The sequence below is a fragment of the Mirounga leonina genome, unplaced genomic scaffold (genome assembly GCF_011800145.1).
Source record: "Mirounga leonina isolate KUSES-001 unplaced genomic scaffold, KU_Mleo_1.0 Mir_177, whole genome shotgun sequence".
Taxonomy (NCBI): Eukaryota; Metazoa; Chordata; class Mammalia; order Carnivora; family Phocidae; genus Mirounga; species Mirounga leonina.
Window position 1 is genome coordinate 4,635,923 of NW_023270459.1, and position 19,514 is coordinate 4,655,436.

At 54.3% G+C, this 19,514-nt stretch overlaps 1 protein-coding gene across 1 annotated transcript; it reads right to left on the reverse strand.

Annotated features, from left to right (window-relative positions):
- Nucleotides 1-427: 427 nt before the first annotated feature.
- On the reverse strand, nt 428-15,441 carry LSR (lipolysis stimulated lipoprotein receptor). The gene is made up of 11 exons (XM_035023583.1): nt 15,404-15,441; nt 14,721-14,986; nt 13,168-13,512; nt 7,265-7,384; nt 5,334-5,390; nt 4,702-4,848; nt 1,983-2,144; nt 1,771-1,830; nt 1,540-1,671; nt 658-1,286; nt 428-564 (listed from the first exon to the last, which is right to left on the reverse strand). Exons 1-11 carry the CDS (start codon nt 15,439-15,441, stop codon nt 529-531), a joined length of 1,992 nt encoding a protein of 663 aa, XP_034879474.1. The 3' UTR covers nt 428-528.
- Between the last annotated feature and the right edge of the window lie 4,073 nt (nt 15,442-19,514).

The window sequence follows — 19,514 nt, forward strand, 5'->3', positions numbered from 1 at the left end:
GCCGGGGGACCCGGAGGAGGGGCTCTGGTCGCCGGGGACGAGGCAGGCCGCGGGGTTTGGAAACAGTAAAGTAGGTCGGAGTTGGGGGGGGGGGGGGGGGAACGGGGTTGAAGGGGAGGGGGGCGCGCACGCGCGCTCCCGGCGGCTGGTCGGAGGTGCGCGACGGCGGAGGTCGGGGGCGCATGCGCACGACTGGGCGGGGCCGGGGCGCGCACGCAGGGCCGGGCGGAGTCAGCGTGGGGCACGTACTCCTGGCCCGGGGAGGAAGGCAGAGCCGGTGCTTTCCTCCTAGCCCAGGATGCGAGTCCTGGGAGAAAGCTGGACGCGCGGCCTTCTGCAGACTCGCAGGCACGCACCCACAGACACAGCAGCTGCCCGGGCTACCCACCTCGCGCAGCAAAAGAAGCACCTCCCTCTAGACATAGGCTTTGTGATCATAAGTTTTATTAGACTTAGAAGGGCAAGATCATCAATAAGTCCCTCAAATTAAAAAAAAAAAAGTACAAAAGGTATATAGAAAAAGTGAGATCAGACGATTAAACTTTCCCGACTCAGGGCCAAGTTCTGCAAGGGAGAAAGAAAAAGGGTGTGAGCTGGGGACGACTGGAGGAGAGGGTCCAGGAAGGGTCTTAAAGCCTGGAAGGACTGTTCACTCACCTTCTTAAGCCTCCGCTCGCGTGAGGCCTGGGAGTCCGTCTCAGAGTAAGGGGGAGGCGCTGGAGGGTAGTAGGCCTCCTCCTCCTCTTCCTCCCTGTAAGGTCTCCTCCTCTCAGCTGGCCCCTTTTTCCTCAAGGCCTCTTCCAGTAGCCGCCCATCATATTGGGGGTCCCCAGACCTGGAGCCATCCTCCCGAGGGTCCCGGGAGCGGTGGTGGCGGGACCTAGGGTCAGCATGAGGGCGGTCTCTAGATCTGAAATCATCGTAGTGGGAATCCCGGGAGTGTGGAAATTCCCTTGGGTCATCTTGATCATAGAGGTCATCTCGGCTTCGGCTTCTGGGCGGTCGATAGGCTTGACCTCTCCTCCCCCTACTTGGGGGAGACCTCCTCCCAGATTCAGCAGAGCTCGGCCGGGTGAGGTCATCCAGAGCATCCACAGATCGCGCACGGGGCCGCCCGGCCCCCCAGCCACTCCCTGGCCGCTCTACCGGGGGCTCTTGCTCCCACCGTCTGGGACTTCGAGGGGAGTGGCGACCCCATTCCTCATCCCGGATTGGGGTAAGGGCAGGACCTCGGGAAGGCCGGGATCTCAAGTCGTCCTCGTGGAGGGAGGTAACTTCACTCATGGCTGTAGAGAAGAGGGGTGTCACTGACTGCTGGGAGGTCTGGAACTCCAGGGCCCAGCAGAGTCACCCACTTGGCTCATACACTTTCTAGGGGGCCCTAGACTTCTCATCTTTTAAGTGTTGACACAGAGGGTGTTGTACACTTCTCACTGCGGCCATGGTAGGGAAGTACTATGTCCAGGATTTGCAGCAAGCATCCCTGGGGCTTCTCCCTCCCCACTCAGGCACCCCTCAAACCGCAAGGATCCCACTCACCCCGCTCTACACGGCCATTGGGGGCACCAGGTCGAGAAGGGTCAAAGTTGGCCAGCTCTTTCTCCATGTAGTATAGGACCCGCATGGAGTCATCCTGCTGGCTGGCCTGGATCCTGTAGCCACTGCGGACTTCTAAGGACAGGAAATGGAGGCCATCAGTTTAGGAGAACAGACGCTGACTCCGCCCCCTCCCGTAAAGACATGTCCAACCTTGTAACAATTGGTTCTCACCAGAGGTCACACTGCTGTCTGTGTCACGAAGCAGGGGTACCTGGGAGCTGTGGCCGCCAACTGAGGGAGATTCGACTGTCAGTGGCCGCCCACCTGGAACAAAGCCCTCCAGGCCCAGCCTCCAGTCCCCTTTCTTCCAGCCCCAGACCCCTCAGTGCCCAAATGCCCAGCCTACCCCTGCCCCAGCTGCTCCCAGCTCCCCCAGGCCTCACCTGAGCTATTCCTGTCGAAGTCTCCAGGGTACCCATTGTAGATGGGGCCCATGGGAATCATGGCTGGTGGGGGCGGGGTCTTCGCAGGGGACAGGTGAGCATAGGTGCTGGGGGCGTAGATGCTTGGGACGCCTGAGGTGGCCGCTTTACCTGCGGCATACACTGGGGAGGACACACGGTATGAGAAGGCAGCCAGGAGCCATGCTGCCCTCCAGGGTTGGAGGGTCTGCAAGGACATGTGCCTGGACCTTCTTCCCAACCCCCGAGCTGTGGGGCTTCCCTAGGCGCTTGGATTGGTTTCTGCAGGGTTCCTGAGACTCAGGCCATCAGCTTCATTGAATCCACAGCTCCTTTGGGTTTCCTCACACAGGTTTTTGGGGAGGGGGTGCACACTGGCAGCCCACGGCCCTCATCTGGCTAGCCAATGCGTTTGTTTGACTATATGATGGTTTGCCCACATTTGATGGGGTTTTACTGAAAATCCCAGCTCTCTAGCCGCCTGGGCCTGAGTTCTTACAGAGCAGCAGGGGGCAGATGCCCCTTTAGATAAGGCCCATGTGCTAGACCCTCTAGCGGGATTCAAAGTTCCCCTTTGGCAGCTGAGCCACCATGGGGGGCGGGGGGAGGAATCCCATGCCCACTCCCCTCTCATGGCTGCTGGGTTCTCCAGGCCCAGATGCAATGGGAATCATTCTGAGGCAAATGTGTGGGAGCTTCAGCGTTCACTTGCCTCGGCCAAGCAGCCAAGTAACTCCTCAAAGTACCTCTAGTGTTTCCAACCCCAGGGCCACACCCACCCCCAGCCAGCCCCCGCCTGGTGCTAGGCTTGACAGCTCAAGGGCAAATCCTTCCTGCTGCCTTCCTCCCCAAGCAAGAGGCAGGGTTCAGGTGGCTTGCTTGAAATCACTTGGCCTGACTGAGCAAGTTGCTTCCTCCCTGGGATTGGGACAGGGAAATGGGAGGCTCAGCAAGCTCCCTGCGCTGCTTCAGTTTGGAAGGAGGCTCAGCGCTCAGCGGCCCCAGGAGAGGCCCCTCAGTAGCTTGGCGGAGTGGGCATTTTATAACTCGCTGTACGAGTTGCTATTTCCAGCCGCCTCGGCGGGGTTGTGGCCCTGGCAAGAGTAACAGGGTGCACGCTGGCAGCCCACGGCAGTGAGTTAATGGGTCCTCTGCTTGAGGTATCAGCGTCTGGGGACGGGCGGAGCATGGCCTTGGGACAGACACTGGCCTTCCTGGCCCCAGCCTTAATCATTGGGGTAATAACTGCAAACTTGGTTGCAGCCCCCTGGGGGGGGGGGTCCCCTGCACCTGTGATTGGGACTAACACCCACTGCCTGAGGCTGAGGCCCTCAACTAGAAAGGACAAGAGACACAGGATGGCCAGCATCAGCCCCCAGAGAGCAGTGGATTTGTCTCAGGGCAGCAATACTTTGAGGGTCCAGGTTGTCCACTGGTGAGTTCAAGGATCAGGAAAATCAGCCAGTAAGGACTGAGCAGCGGCCCTGTGCTGGGTGCTTCACCCCGTCTTCCCTTAATGCTCGCAACACCTCGTGGGAACCTTATAAAGAAGGAAACCGGCTCAGAGAGCGAGCACTGCTTGTCCGAGGTCACACAGTGGCCCTGGCAAGGCTCCAGTGTGCTTCCTGGCCCCCGGTCATGACCAGTGTTGACAGCAACATGGCCAGCAGCTAGTGGGCGAGGAGCATTTTATGTAGGCTGAGCCCTGCACTAAGTGCCGGCCACACAAGGGGAAGTCACTCCTTAGGCTTCCGAGCAGGTAACACATCCAGCCAGGCCTCCAACCTCCACCTGCCTAAGCCAACAACGACTGCCCGTGATTTCACTGTGAAAGCCTCTTGGACTGAGCAGAGCTGCGGCCATCCCCGGGCACTCTGGAAGGAACTGGCAACAATGCCATCCCTGAGGAGGGGAAATGGGGTGGTGGCAAGAGGGAGACCCCGCCTTCTCCTTTGCTTCCCCCTTCCCTGTTTTGTTTGCTCTTTCCCCCTTCATCTCTGGCCCCACTCCCATCCCCCAGCCCCCCAGGTACCTACTCGGGATGTGCTAGATGTCCTTAAACATAGTATCTGCATAAAACCCAGTGTGCTTGTGTGGATGTGGGTTTTTTTAATTGTGTAAATTATATTAGTGCTGTAAACCTTGTTTGGTTTCTTACCTTTTTCATTTAAGATTTTATTTTTAAAGGGAGCTTTACTGGGGCTCCTGGGTGGCTCAGTTGGTTAAGCACCTGCCTTCAGCTCAGGTCATGATCTCAGGGTCCTGGGTTGCAGTCCCCCTGGCCTCAGGGTTCCTGCTCAGCAGGGAGTCCTCTGCTCCCTCTCCCTCTGCCCATCCCACCCTGCCCCCCCGTTCTCTTTCGTTCTCTCTTGCTCTCAAATAAATAAAATCTTTGAAAAAAAAAAAAAGGAAGCTGTACTTCCCAGTGAATGATGTTTTGTACTGACAATTTTTTTTTACCATGCGCATAAATGATGCTTTCAAAACAACTCTAAGTGAAAGTTTAAAATGAATGCAAAGTTGGAAGTGTATGTAAACGGTCATCTCAAACAGCAGAGCCTCCTTGGCCCACCTTCTCCCAGACTGCTCACCTCCCGCCCTCCAGGCCACAGCACTGTCCTGGGAAGCCAGCGGACAGCCGCCTCCCACCCTGCAAGCCAGGAGGGCGGCGTGCAGGGGTGGGCACATGAGGGGCACTTACGCGCTTCCGGGCAACAGCACCTGTCCGGGCAGCAGGGGCACCGGACATAACAGCAGCAGGTGTGGGGACAGCACTGACACCAGCAGATGCCCAGGAGGAGGAAGACGAGGAAGGCAGCCAAGCAGACCACGACCACAAACAGCCAGTCTGCAGAGAGAGAGAACAGGTCGTGAGCAGGAGGCCTGGGGGGGACACGGGGACACAGGCACAGTGGGGGCGATGCAGAGTCAGGGGGAAGGCGAGGCTATTCGTGAAGCTTCCTGGGGAAGCTGCGACCCCTGCTGGATTCCCCAGCCACATGCAGGGGCCTCAGCAGCAGAGGGGCACTCACCCTCTACCACCCAGGCCAGCCCCGAATTCAGGGAACTTGCAGTGGGCTCCTCTGGCAAAGCAGAAAACCAGAGGTGACCTGGCCGGAGCAAGAACAGGACGTAGCTGCAGAGGAGGGACAGAGAGCCAGCTGCCCGGATGCCACCCTCTAGAAGATCCCTGCAGGCACCAGTCAACAAGAGCCCCCTGCCTACACCCCAGACCCCTCCTCAGCCAGCCCGGCCCACCCCAAACCCCAGAGCCAGGTCACTAGACACCACGGAGTTGGAGTCAGGTGGGGTTAGTGGGGGTCCACCCCGTACCTTCCATGGGCCCCGCCTGAAAACCAGGTAAGAGCTCTGCCACCCCCGAGGTCCTGCCTGGAGGGACAAAAGAGAGACAGATTACGCTGGCAGGGGCCAGCCCAGCCCGCCCCAACCCTGAAGCCACGCTCTAGGCTCTTCAGGGTGAAGGTATGTCCTGCAGCAGAGGGGCTGGTGGTCTACGAGGGTCCTAGCACATGGCTCCTGCAACCCCCCACCCCAGACCATGTGAGTGTTTTCCAGAAGGCTTCCACCCCATAATTCACCCACTCTCATGCCATGGGGAATTCTGTTGCCCCAAGGTGTTCCAGAACACGTCCTGTGGGTTCTGAAGGTTCAGCCTCAAGTGTGGGTCCCCCATCTGCTCCACATACACGGGTCCTATCACCCCCAAGGGTTCCATCTCCTGGCGAGATGGATAGTCCTGTTCCATCAGGCAAGGTAGGCACAGTGCCCTAGATGTTTTCATTTTATTTTAAAATCTGAAGAAAAAAAATAGTAACACCCAATCTATAATAATGAATCGTCTTTACAGCAAGGCAATCACAAAACGTCTTATTTTTTAATACGAAGGAAGAGGCCCATGAGGGCAGAAGTGCCCACAGCCCATAAAAATCACAGAACGGCCCTGAGTTCCAGCTCATTGCACGCATTCTGTCCCCTGTACAAACCCCGAGGCCCACTCCCCTTAAGTGCCGCCGGTTCTCTATGCCCCACGAGTGTCGGATCGCAGGGGCACCCACACACCCGGCTCTAAGTCTGCAGAGCTCTGCGCCACCTGCCCCCACGAGTAGGTTCTAGCATGCAAAGCAGGGGCTCCCAAAGCGTGGTCCTGCCCATGAGGCCAAGACCGCTTTCGGAATAGCACCAAGTCTGGTCTGCCTTTTTTGCGGGCAGGTGTTCTCCCACAGGTGTCCCAGAGGCTCTGTGAGGAGTGGTGGCCTCATCGCCCTGGTGACAGTGGATGGCGTGCTCACGTGCCTTGCGCTTTAAAAATTTCCTGCTCTCAATCTGTCCCGTTAAACAACGATCATCATCCACAAAAACTTACACACAAACTCTTTGAGGTCCTCTAGGGCTTTTTTTTACAGTGCTAAGCAGGTCCTGACGCTGCGTTTTGAGAAATGCTGATGCAGGCTGTGCGTTTGGCCCACAGACACCCGGAGTTCTCCGGGTCCCTGCTGCGTGCGTTCTGTCACCCACTCGCGAACTCTGTCGTGATCGGAACACCCTGGGGCACGACCCCGTCATGTGTGCTCATTCACACATGCGTTTCCTTGCATCATGCAGGTGATGATGGCAACGTTCAGCCCAGCAGCGCCTCCTGAGCCCGAATGTGCTGGCTAAGAACGGGGCATGCGGCTAATGGCAGCGTCCCTTCCCCACATGGCAGGGGGGCCTCGCGGCCAGACAGGGGCTGCCAATGGATGACCCGACCCTGGCCTTGAGCATGGGGCGGCGGCCTCACTGCGTCAGCCACACAGCGCCCTCCCTACGGGGCGGAGGGTGAGGTTCCTGAGCTTTGGCCAGGGTCGCGGGGTGAGCGGCGGCCCTGCGGACGGTGGCAAGAGCTGGGTCCGGTCTCCCCCCAGTGAGACACACCATCTTCCCTCCTCACTCCCTGCCAATTAACTCTGAAAGTTTGGGGATTTAAAAAAAAAGGAGACCGGGAAGAGGTAGAGTCCCCAGTTCTCTCCACTCTCCAGTTTGGCTCTGGCTTATTTGAAATGTTGGGGGGAGGGGCCCCTGCCTGGGGTGCAGGGCAGAGAGAAGCCCCAGTGACTGGCAGTGCCATGAGAAGAGAATGAAGCAGCGACAGAGTCCGGAGAGTGAGCTGAAGGGCAGAGGCAGATACACAGAAGCAACTGAAGAAGACGCCCTGATCCCGGTTCCCGACCCCTTCCCAGGCCCTCAGGGCCCAACCCACTCACCCAGGACGATGAGCTCTGCATAGGCCTCGTTGTTCCCCTGGAGGTCCTGGGCCGAGACCACGGAGCAGTAATACACGCCACTGTCCCCCCAACCCGTCTGCTCAAAGGTCAGGTCAGCATCTGCAACAGGAGAGGGATGAGGACACGTCGGGGGAGGGGACCGGAGCCTCCCCACGCGCGCGTCAGGAGCGCAGGGCTGCAGACGGACCAAGGGAACGTTAGATAATTCATACTGAGTGTGTGCTACTGTTTAGGGTCTGTTGTAAACACTTACTTAACACGGGGTATTTCAACAAGTCTGTGAGGTGGGTCCTGTTACCTTTCCTGTCTCGTAGGTGAGAAACGAGGCCTGGCAAGATTACCCACTCTGCCCTGTCACATCAGTGCTGGAACCGGATGGGCCGACTCTGGAGCCTGGGCTGCAGACCTACAGCCATCCTGGTACCCCTCCTCACAGCAAAGTAACTCCCCGACATGAACCACCCAGAGCCTGGTGTAGCCCCAGGGGCAAGGGGCCTGGGTGGCGAGGCCGAGATAAACAGGCCAGATTCCAAGAATCAGGTGCCGCCCAGGCATGAGAAGGAGTGGCTGGGAGACAGAGCCGGGGGGCCACCCCCAGTTCCCGAGTCGTCAGCCCCACATTCCAGGTCAGGCCCAGGGCTTGGGACGCTCAGGCGGGCAAGGAGCCTGTCAATTAGGCAGTAATGAAAGTCTTTCAGCACATCCGGTTTCCTCTCTGCTCCTCAGGCCCTAATTAGTTAAATCCCTTCGGCCATTCACTCCCGTGGGACAGGATGGGACCACGGGTGACTCGTGGAGGATGGCAGACCCGAACGGGCGAGGTGAGCACCCCCGGAGCTCCCCTGCGGCTCTCGCCGACCTGCCTACCTCCCTGCCCCACGTGCCCACTGCCCTTCTCCATGGCGGCTTGGACGGGGGTGACTGTGCACGCCCCAGGCTGCACCACCCAGCACCCACCAGAGCACCAGTCCACTGCGGAGGGAATGAAAGAACGGAAGCCTTCTTCCTTCTTCAGAAGACCCCACGTCTACAGAAAAACCCTCCTGGGGCTCCTGACTTCGGCTCAGGTTGTGATCTCAGGGTCATGAGATCGAGCCCCATGGCAGGCTGCGCGCTCAGCAGGGAGTCTGCTGGAGATTCTCTCTCTCCCTCCCTCTGCCCCTGCCCCACACTCCCACTCTCTTCCTAAAAAAAAAAAAAAGAAAGAAAGAAAGAAAAGAAAAAAGAAAAACCCTCCTGCCGATGTCTTCCTACACCATTACAAGCACCTAACCCCAGCCTGTAAGGTCCTTGGCAAGATCTGGCTACTGGTTACCACATCAGCCTCAACCCTGCGGTTCTCCTTCGCTCACCAGACTCCAGACATATTGGTCTCCTTGCCCTCCCCCAAGATGCTGGGCCCATACCTGCCAGGGCTCCTGCTACTCCCTCTGGCTGGCACTGGGCTCCCAGATGCTCACAGGGCGGGTTCCATCCTGCAAGCATAACCCCCACCTGACTGCTGGACTGTGCCAGCCAGCTGAGGGGCTGACCGTGCATGACCCCATGCCCAGGAGAATGTGGGCTCCACGCAAGCAGAATCTGGCCTGTCTCGGCCACTGCCAAGTCCCCAGTGCTTGACACGGGGGCCTTGGCCAGGACCTGGAAATGAACCCCTTCCCTCTTCATGCTCCCCTTCCTTAGCTCTTGTCATCTATTCCAGCATTCTGGACACATGGCTATATTCAAACTGGCACCTGATACACTATTTCAATATTCAACACGTAATTCCCGAATGCACTCTATGTTCCCGGCAGTATCTGAGGCACCTGGTGTACTAAAGAACGAATGTTCTCGAAGTCTGATCTATGGACCCCGGGGTTCCGCCAGATCTTTTCAGGGCAGCCTTGAGGTCAAAGTTATTATCATAATATTACTAAGATGTTATTTGCCTTTTTCACGGAAACTCTCATGGGTGTGCCCTGAAGTCCTCCAGAGGAGGACATGTACTGTCACAATAAATTGAATGCAGAAGCAGCTTTGAGAATCCAGCTTCTTCTATTCAGGCAGACTTGAAGGAGACATGCAAAAATATAAAGCTAAAGCAATGCCATACTTCTCATTAAGGTTTTTTGCTGTGTTTTGGAAAATATGGTCATTTTTCATAAAAAGCATGTTATTTATGTTAACCGCTAATGAGTTTGTTATTGTCATCTTGAGTATTTTTTTTTTTAAAGATTTTATTTATTTACTTGAGAGAGAGAGAATGAGAGACAGAGAGCATGAGAGGGAAGAGGGTCAGAGGGAGAAGCAGATCCCCAGCCGAGCAGGGAGCCCGATGTGGGACTCGATCCCGGGACTCCAGGATCATGACCCGAGCCGAAGGCAGCTGCCCAACCAACTGAGCCACCCAGGTGCCCTCATCTTCAGTATTTTTTAAACTTCTCTCAGCTTGCTAGTTATAAAAACAAGGTTCTTGGAAGAATTTAAGAGTGAAAAAAAAAAAAAAAGAGCCCAGCAGCCCTCCAACTGACACATTTAAGAAGCACTGCGACAGCGAGCAGACATAAATCCCTGCTCCTATATGGAGCTCAGATCCTAACCGGGAAAGACAAATAAAAACTGTAAATAGATCACGTATCAGATGGTGATAAGCAGTATGGAGAAAACCAATCAGGGAAAGTACCAAAGTGGAGGCGGGAGTTGTGCAAATTTCAGGGGGGACCGGGGTAAGGCTTTCATGTAAGGTAACCTGAGGAGCCGTGAAAAGGGTGGAGGACATGACTCCCCTCCGCGGTCATGCATCTAGCCACAGAGTATTGAGCTCTCTCTGTGCTTTCATCGAATCCTTATACAACGCTGAACTACATGCTCCCTAATCTTCCTGATTCTCTGTAACACCCCGTCGGCCCATCGATTTTCCGCCTATATCCTTAAATCAGACTCCAACCATATCTCTCCCCAGTCAGAGCTCAGGGGCAGGTCCCTGCACAATGCTGAGGAGCTGGACGGGAACCCCCTGCCCCTGCAAAAGTTCACAGGCTGGGAGTTGAAATCTGGGCTCCAGGGGGCCGGATCCTGGCCTCAATGTGTTTTGTTTGGCCTGCATAATGTTTTCAAAACCCACAAAAAAATATGGCCTTCCAGCTTCTTTTGATCAATTCTAAGGCTTGGGCCCACCTCCTTCCTGCAAGGCACACCCTGTTCCTGGTCTGTGTCTGGTCCTGACACCAGCTGGGCTGGGCATTGCCCTCATTGTTTCAGGTACCAGAAGATGCTGGGTCTTCCGCTGAGAACAGAAGCCGGGCCTTCTCCATACCCCTGGGCCTCTGCTTCCTTATCCACATAGAGCAGAGGCAGCTCTCCTTTCAGGGGTCTCAGGAGCCCCAAGCAGCCTGGCGAGGTAGAAACAAGGCTCCTATCCCGGTGCTCCCCATCAGCCAGAGCAGAGATGGATGGAGGGGTAGAGGGAGCCACCCCGGGCTGCCGGACCCCAAGGGTGCGCACCATTATAGTTTGCCTAGGACAACTTTCGGTTAAAACCTAGACAGCTGGTGACCCCAAGAGCACCAGAAGGAGGTCCACTTTTCTCCATCCTCAAAGCTGAAATGGAGGAAGCTCCTGCAGCTCCCGGGCTTCCTGAGAGGACATACACACAATGGATATTTACAAATTATGGCCTGTATCAAACACAACAGCACGTCAAGGCAGCTTGAAACACCCAAAGCCAGGGGGCCTCTGGACACGAAGAGTCTACCCCCAGGAGAGCCTGAGGGTCACTCTGGGATTTTAGACTCAGCAGAGGAAGCATGATTTCAGCCAGCCTTCAAGGGCACCCTCAGTTTTTTGGGTTGTCCTGAGCGGGCTGCTGGGCCGCCATGCCTGGTCCAGGCCCGAGAGGACACGGGGTAATGGGGGAGGGGCCTGAACAGGTTGAACCCCCAAGAAGCTCTCCCACCGCCAGAAAAGCAGGATGCTTCGGGCCGAGCTGCTCAGGAAAATTCAGGGCAAGCAGGTCCGGTCCCTCCCCCAAATACGACTGAAAGGCTGGGTCCCTAGACAGACTGAGTGTGCCTGCCTGGTCTCTTGGGGTCTGCAAAGGGACGCTCCTTCCCCACGCTGTCCCCATGCCCAAGATTAAAACTCTAATCCCTGGGGGCGCCTGGGTGGCTCAGTTGGTTAAGCGACTGCCTTCGGCTCAGGTCATGATCCCAGGGTCCTGGGATCGAGTCCCGCATCGGGCTCCCTGCTCTGTGGGGAGCCTGCTTCTCCCTCTCCCACTCCCCCGCTTGTGTTCCCTCTCTCGCTGTGTCTCTCTCTGTCAAATAAATAAATAAAATCTTTAAAAAAAAAACAAAAAAAACTCTAATCCCTGTTTAAGACAGTGAAAGGCTAAATCCATTAAGTGGGTTGAGTGTTCATCCCTCACCCACAGCAGCCCATCACCTTCCTCAAGATTCTCTAGGGTCTGGTCCTTCTAAAATCACATTCGCAAAAGATTTTACGGTGTGCACCCCCGAGTCATTCCATATAGCACCTGGTCCTAGCCGGCTTCCTTTGTAGCACTTAGTACTCCCTGAAATTCTCTTGTTCTTTATCTGCCTGTTTACCACCTGTCTCACTAGAATGTCACCTTCTCAAGGGCAGGGACCTTGGCTGTCTTGATCACCACTTACGTCCCCAGCACCAACAACACTGCCTGATGCTTAGGAGGTGCTCGATAAATACCAAAAAGAATGAACGAACGGCTCTCTACCTCCCCCTAACTTAGTCCCAGTAGGCACATCTTATCAGCTGGCAGGTTTACGGTTAAGTACAAGGCTTCTGAAGGCCGCCTGGGTTCAAATCCCAGCTCCAGCCCCTTCCTAGGTATGTGCCTAGACAGCCACTTAACCTCTCTGTGCCCCAGATGCTGTGAGTGCACAATGTGGTCGTGAGGACTCCACGGGAGAGAGTGTGCTTAAGGTGCCTGGCAAGTCATAGGCTTTATCCATTAAAATCTCTCATCCGGTCAGTTTACTCAAGTTACCCCCGTGGCGAGCCCTTTGCTGACCACCCCAGGTAAGTAAAGGGGTTACAAGCTTGGAGACGAGACCCAAAGTGGCCGACTTAGAATCCCAGCTCTGTTTCTAGCTTTGTGACCCTGCGCAAGTTGCTTTACCTCTCTGGGCCTCTATAAAGTGACAATAGAACCTTCTCACACGATTACTGTGTGGGCTAAATGAGTTAATCCATATAAACCTGGATAAGAGCCTGGCACATAAGAGGCCCTTTATAAGTTGTTACTTACATATATTTTACTTATTGTTGTTGGTATTCGTATTATTATAGAACCCCTGGGGCGCCTGGGTGGCTCAGTCATTAGGCGTCTGCCTTCGGCTCAGGTCATGATCCCGGGGTCCTGAGATCGAGCCCCGCATCGGGCTCCCTGCTCCGTGGGAAGCCTGCTTCTCCCTCTCCCACCCCCCCTGCTTGTGTTCCCTCTCTCACTGCCTCTCTGTCAAATAAATAAATAAAATCTTAAAAAAAAAAAAAAAGAACCCCTGCTTCTCTTCTTACCCAATTTTATGTTCCAAGCACTTGCCAGCATGTGTTATCTTGTTCGCCTCCCTCCCTGGAATGCAAGCTCCAGGAGGGAAGGGATTTGATGAATGTGTTTACTGCTCTATTTCCAGCTTCAAAGAGCGCCTGCGTATCTTAGGTGCTCAATTAACCTTTGTTGTTAAATAAAGCATACATGGATGAACGGATGGACGGATGGAAGGATCGATCCCTTCATCAATCGTTTCAGGCACTGCTGCTCAAGAGCTGCCAGGTGGGGGACACCAGGCTGGGCAGAGGGAGCCGGCATCACCACCCCAGCAAGCCCCGCCCCGCCCCGCCCCCTGCCCCGCCCCACATACTTCCTGTGATGGTGATCCTTCGGCCCTGGTAGTAGTCTCCCAGGGTCACGGCATTGCCCTGCTTGGTGGCCACGACCCTGACAGTGCGCATGCTGTCCTGGCACTCCACATAGGGGTTGTAGCCTGGGTTACCCGCTGCTAGCTGGGCATTGAGCTGGTTGTCAGCACTGGTCGGGGAGAAGGCATCGGCGATGCGGTCCCGGCAGAAAGACTTGTACTTCCAGATGACGATGGGTGCCGTAGGGGTCGTGGTCAATTGGTAGGTGCAGGGCAGGGTCACGGGCTGGAATAGGATCACCACGTGGTAGGGGTCTGACACCGTCACCTGGATGGCGCTGGCCGGGGCTGAGGGCGAGAGGAGAGTTAGCAGAGAGAGCGAGCTCGGGGAAGTACTGCTGCAGGAATGAGCAACATCACTTGTCACCCGCTTGACATTTACAAGTGTAATGGCTTTGCAGAGTGCCTAGCACACATTGTTTCTTAATCCCAGGACGGGAGAGGTAAGCTCCGATAATCGTGCCCATTTTCTAGACCCATGGTGCCAAAGTGGCAAGTACAAGGTCACACAGCCAGATTTCTTGGAACATCCCGTCCATCCCTCTTCCCAGAGTGTGGCCTCTGAACCCAGCTCCCTCTTCCCTTAGCCATTCTCTCAAGGAAAGGACCTCTCTCTGTGGCCCGTACAGGAAAGCACAAATGGCCACCATAAAGTCACCACACTCAAGGTCCTACCGCAAAAAGCACCACTACAGGTTCCAAGTAACACCGGGCTTTGTGGATGGGGTGGGGGTGGGGGGCGTGGAATTTTGGAGTTCTTTCACTCAACTATTTTGCTATGGAGTAGGTAAAGCCCCCCCAGTGTCTCCATCAGCGTCCCACCTCACCCTACCCAAAGCCATCTCAAAGGAACACCCCAAAAGTGCTTGGGGAGAGAGAAAGTCCCCTCCACACCCCGCCCCAAACAAACACCCGATCCAGGTGAAAGCTTGCCCCCAGAAGATGATTTCACACCAAGTCCATACGTCCATCCCACCAGACCCTTAAGCAGATACTGCGGGACATGAGTGGGACTGGGGGCTGGGGAGTCCCCGGTCCTACACCCACCCGAGGCCTGGGCACGGTTTCTTGAATTCTCTCTCCAGAAAGCGTCTGATCCAGTCCCTCGAGTGCCCGCTCCCCGTTACCCCAAGACTTAGAAATCTCGGGGTCCGCCCAAGTCCCCATCCCGGCCTTTCCCAGTGATCGGGTGGTCCTTCACCCCTACACCACAAAGGGTCCCATTCTCCTTGCCGCTCCAGCGCTCGCGGTTCGGGGAGTTTCACTTCCTGCTGTCTCTGAACAAGGCCGGGGGAGCGCTCCCTGACTCCAATGGGGACTTCCCCTCACTCTGGCACCCAAGGGATTTCCCGAGACCCTGGGGATCAGGAGATCCTAGTCTCGGCTCTCCCCCTCCCCCAGCTCTGCAGCCTGTTCGGCGATGTAGAACTCCATCCATGCCCCATCTATAGTGCCCTCCCGCGGTTCCGCCGCACCAGAGGCCCGGCGCTCCGTACCTGTGCACAAGGTTCTGAGAAAGACCCACACGAAGACGGCCGCGCCCCAGCCCCGAAAGGCCGGGCAGGGGCCCATCCCCCAGGGGAGCCCGCGGGCCACTGGCGCCATCGCGGCCGTCTGGGCGCGTCCGGCCCGCGCGTCCCCTACTTGGTACCGAGAGGGTAGGGGGCGCGGCGCGCACCAAGGCTGGGAGGGGTGCGTGCTCCTCCCCTTCCCGCTTCCGTTCCTTGTCCCTATTCCAAGCCCACGCTGCCCTGTTCCAGGACTTTAATGAGCGGAAATAACGTGGAAGAGGAGCACGCTTCCAGCTTTCGGGGAGAAACTTGCCTGACCCACTGTGGCTCTCCGAGCCATTCCACCCCCTGCGCCCTCTGGGGAATGGATCGGCCCAGGTACATTGGGTGAGAACAGAGGGCTGGGCCAGGGGTGGGCGGCGGGGAGGGGCTCCTCCACCTCCCTCCCCGGAAGTGGGCTGACCCAGGTGCGCTCCAGCCCCGAGGGTCGGAACCAAGTGATCAGTCCGCCGGGAGGGCGCCTGCAGACTGGGGATCCTGTCCCGCCCTCTCCTTCCCCGGGCGGAGCCGAGCAGAGTGTAACTCACGGGAACCGAGGCCCGACTGGAGTGATTCACCTGTTGAGGGGGGCGGGTCCCTCCCTGCACCTGTCCCCGCTCTGCCCACACCCCTCTCCCCGGCTGGCGATGGACCCGCCTAGGTACATTCTGCGGGGAGGGACGAGGCTAAGCGTGGAGCTTTGGGCAGGGAGAGGCTCCGGTCCAGGGGGCACCGGGGCGCTACGGGCCTCTTGTGTCTTCCACTTAGATGACTTAAAGAACCGACTGAAGTTTCTGGAAAGGAAGGTCTGCCCTCTTCGGGACGCCCGAGGGGAATCCGGTCCAGGAAAAGTTGGAATTCTCTTTCGGAAGCCCTCCCCGCCTCCCCCTGCCCCCCCCCCCCCCCCCCCGAGTCGCGGTTCAGTCCCCGGGCATCCCTCGCTCTGGACACTCTGGCTCTTAAAGGGGCCGAGTGGAGGCGCGGAAGTAGGGATAGGTTTCCGCTTAAGGATCGCCAGGGCCTGGGCCACCTGCGCCCGGGGGCGGGGTGTGTCGAGGCTCCGGAACGCGGGGCGTTCAGCGCGGCTCTTCTGCCCCCCGAAGGCTGCTAGGGGAAGCGCCGCCTGGGAAGCACTAGGCCCTTTCTCGGAGAGACTCCCTGGAGGTCGCGAACTGGCCGCTGGCTGGCCGGTGCAGTGCCCGGGGATGTTTTGTTCGACTGCATCCTGTTAAAATTCAGGTCGGATCACGTACATCCATCTGCTCAAAACCTTCCTGTGGCTCCCCTTCCCAGAAGAAACCAAACTATAGTGGCCCGAGCCCTCTCTGATCTCCCCTCCTTCCCCTCTCCCCCTGGCTCATTCAACTTCAGCCACACCGGCGGCCCCTCCGCCCCGTTCTGGAATGTGTCTCTCAGGCTCCCACCTCAGGCCTATTGCCCTTACTACGACTCCCTCTGCCCGCACCCCCTTCCTGCACATGGCCACACGACCTTCCATCTCCTTTAGGGCTTTACGTAAAGGTCATTTCTTATAAAATTTCAACCCTTTCACGTCCCTCCCTCACCTCTTTATTTTTTGTGTATGTGTGGTAAAATATACCATAGTACTTACCATTTTAGCCATTTGTAAGTGTACAATTCAGTGGTATTAATTACATTCCCAGTCCTACCTACCTGTCCCCAGTATAAGCTCTGTATCAATTCAACAATAACGCCCCATTCCTACCTGCCCCCCAGCCCTTGGTGACCTCTCTTCTACTTTATCAAATTGCCTATTCTGAGTACCTCGTGTAGGTGGAAACGTCTACCATTTGTTACGTCTGGCTGTAGAGAACAAAATGGAGTCTCTCATGTCAAGCAGCGGCCTGTGTCAAGCCATGACGCAAGCAGGTAAGGTACCGCAGCTGGGAGACATCCCCGGGACCAACGTCAGCTGACACCCCAGAACGGATAATGAGCAGAACCAGAGAAGGTCCAGAGACCCAAAACTGATTAAATCCCTTTAAAAAGGGAAGGATTTTTTGGCCAGTAAACTCTCAGACTCTTCAGACCTGACCCCTCTATGTCTGACCACTTAAAAAAGGCAAATGCCCCCCGAAGCCTCTGCCAGGTTGATCTCCGGACAGAACCGAGACCCTTTGTGGCTTGAACATCAGAAGCAGTAAGTGCCAAGAGCTGGCCTGGGCCAGACGGAGGCCTTATCTCAGCTGCGCGCCCACAGCCTGACTTAGCATTTGGTTCGTTCACTTCCTGCACCCCTCTGTTACCTTGTTTGTTGCGCGGGCTTGTCTTCTGTCCTGCTTTGTGTGCTGTGTCAGAAGCCAAGTTTAATCGCATGGTGAATTGTCACTGAGTTTGGAGTCCTGCACCTGTTTTATAATTGTGATTTAACTTTTTTTTTTTTAAAGATTCTATTTATTTATTTGACAGAGAGAGCGAGCGAGAGCAGGAACACAAGCAAGGGAATGGGAGAGGGAGAGCAGGCTTCCCACGGAGCAGGGAGCCCGATGCAGGGCTCGATCCCAGGACCCTGGGATCATGACCTGAGCCGAAGGCAGACGCTTAACGACTGAGCCACCCAGGCGCCCAATTGTGATTTAACTTTGCTTTATGATCGAATAGAGCTGACATTGTGGAAAGACACAACTCGTGTGTCTCGTGACACTGGCTCATTCACTAAGCGTAATGTTTTCGAGGTTCACGCATGTTCTAGGCTATATCACAATGAAAATTTCCTCCCGTTTTATGGCTGAATAGTATTTCATTGTATGTATAGGCCACATTTTGTGTATTCATTTACCTATTGTTAGACACTTGTGTTGTTTCCATCTTTTGGTTGTGGTTATTGTCGTTTTAAAGATTTTATTTATTTGAGAGGGAGTGCGAGAGCGCACGTGCCCGAGAAAGAGAGCACAAGCGGGAGAGAGGGGCAGAGGGGGAGGGAGAAGCAGGCTCCCCACTGAACAGGGACTCAAGTTTATTAACTTTACCTCTCTTCAATTTGGATGCTTTTTACTTCTTTTTCTTGTCTGATTGCTGTGCTAGGATTTCTAGTACACTGTTGAATAGCCGCAGTGAAAGTAGGCATCCTTGTCTTGTTCCTGGCCTTAGAGGGAAAGTATTCAATCTTTCACCATTGAGCGTGGTATTAGCTGTGGATTTTCCATAATACCCTTTATCAGGTTGAGAATTTTCCCTCTATTCTTGGTTTTCAGAGAGTTTTTGTCAGTAAAGGATATTGGATGTTGTCAAATGCCTTTTCTCCACCAACTGAGATAGTTGTGTTTCTTTTCATTCTTTTTAAAATTTTAAAAAAGATTTTGTGTATTTGAGAAAGAGAGCACGAGTGGGGAGAGCGAGAGGGAGAAGCAGGCTTCCCGTGGAGCAGGGAGCCTGATGTGGGGCTCGATCCCAGGCCCTGAGATCATGACCTGAGCCGAAGGCAAATGCTTAACCGACTGAGCCACCCAGGCGCCCCTCTTTTCCTTTCATTCTATTAATGTGATGTATTACTTTGATTAGTTTTCTTATGTTGAACCACTCTTACATTCTTGGATAAATCCCACTTGGTCATGCTGAGTAGTCTTTTAATATGCTGTTGGATTTGCATTGCTAATATTTTGTTGTGATTTTTGCATCTATATTCATAAGGGACATTGGTCTGTAATTTTCCTTTCTTGTGATGTTTTTATCTGGCTTTGGTATCAGGGTAGTGCAGGCTACATAGAATGAGTTAGGGTTTCCCCCCTCTTCAGTTTTTTGGAAGAATTTGAGAAGGATTGATGTTAATTCTTCTTTAAATATTTGGTTAATCTGTGAAGTCATCTGTTCCTGGCTTTTCTTTGCTGGGAGGTTTTTAATTACTGCTTCAATCTCTTGTTACAGGTCTGGTGAGATTTTCTATTTCTTTTTGAGTTAGCTTAGGTAAATACATGTTTCAAGGAATATGTCCATTTTTTCTAGGTTACCTAATTTCTTGGCATCTAGTTGCTCCTAGTTTTCTCTTGTAATCCTTTTTATTTCTGTAGGGTCAGTAGAAATGTCCCCACTTTCATTTCTGATTTTCGTTATTTGTGTCTTCTATCTTTTGTTCTTTGTCAGTCTAGCCAAAGGTTTGTCAGTTTTGTTGATATTTAAAAAAAACCAACAATTTATGATTTCATTGCTTTTCTCTTTTTCCCTATTCTCTATTTTATTTGTCTCTGGTCTACTCTTCATTATTTCCTTCCTTCTGCTAGTTGTGAGTTTAGTTTGCTCTTCTTTTTCTAGTTCCTTAAGGTATGAAGTCAGGTTACTAATTTAAGATTTTTTTAAAATACAGGCATTAAAAGCTATAAATTTCTCTCTAAGCAATGCTTTTGCTGCATCCCACAAGTTTGGTATATTGCATTTTCATTTATCTCTAAGTATTTTCTAATTTTCCTTGTGATTTTTTTGACTTATTGTTTAAGAGTGTTTCATTTCCACAGTTGTAAATTTTCTATTTTTCCTTCTGTTATTATTGATTTCTTACTTAATCCCATTGTGATCAGAGAAGATAGTTTGTATGATATCTATTTTTTAAATCTACTGAGACTTAGTTGGTGGCCTAAAACATGGTATATCCTGGAAAATGTCTCATGTGCACTTAAATTTTGTTGTTGGGTAGAGTGTTCTGAATATGTCTGTCAGGGCTAGTTGATTTATTGTGTTGTTCAAGTCTTTCATTTCCTTACTTATTACCTGTTTGTTCTAGCCATT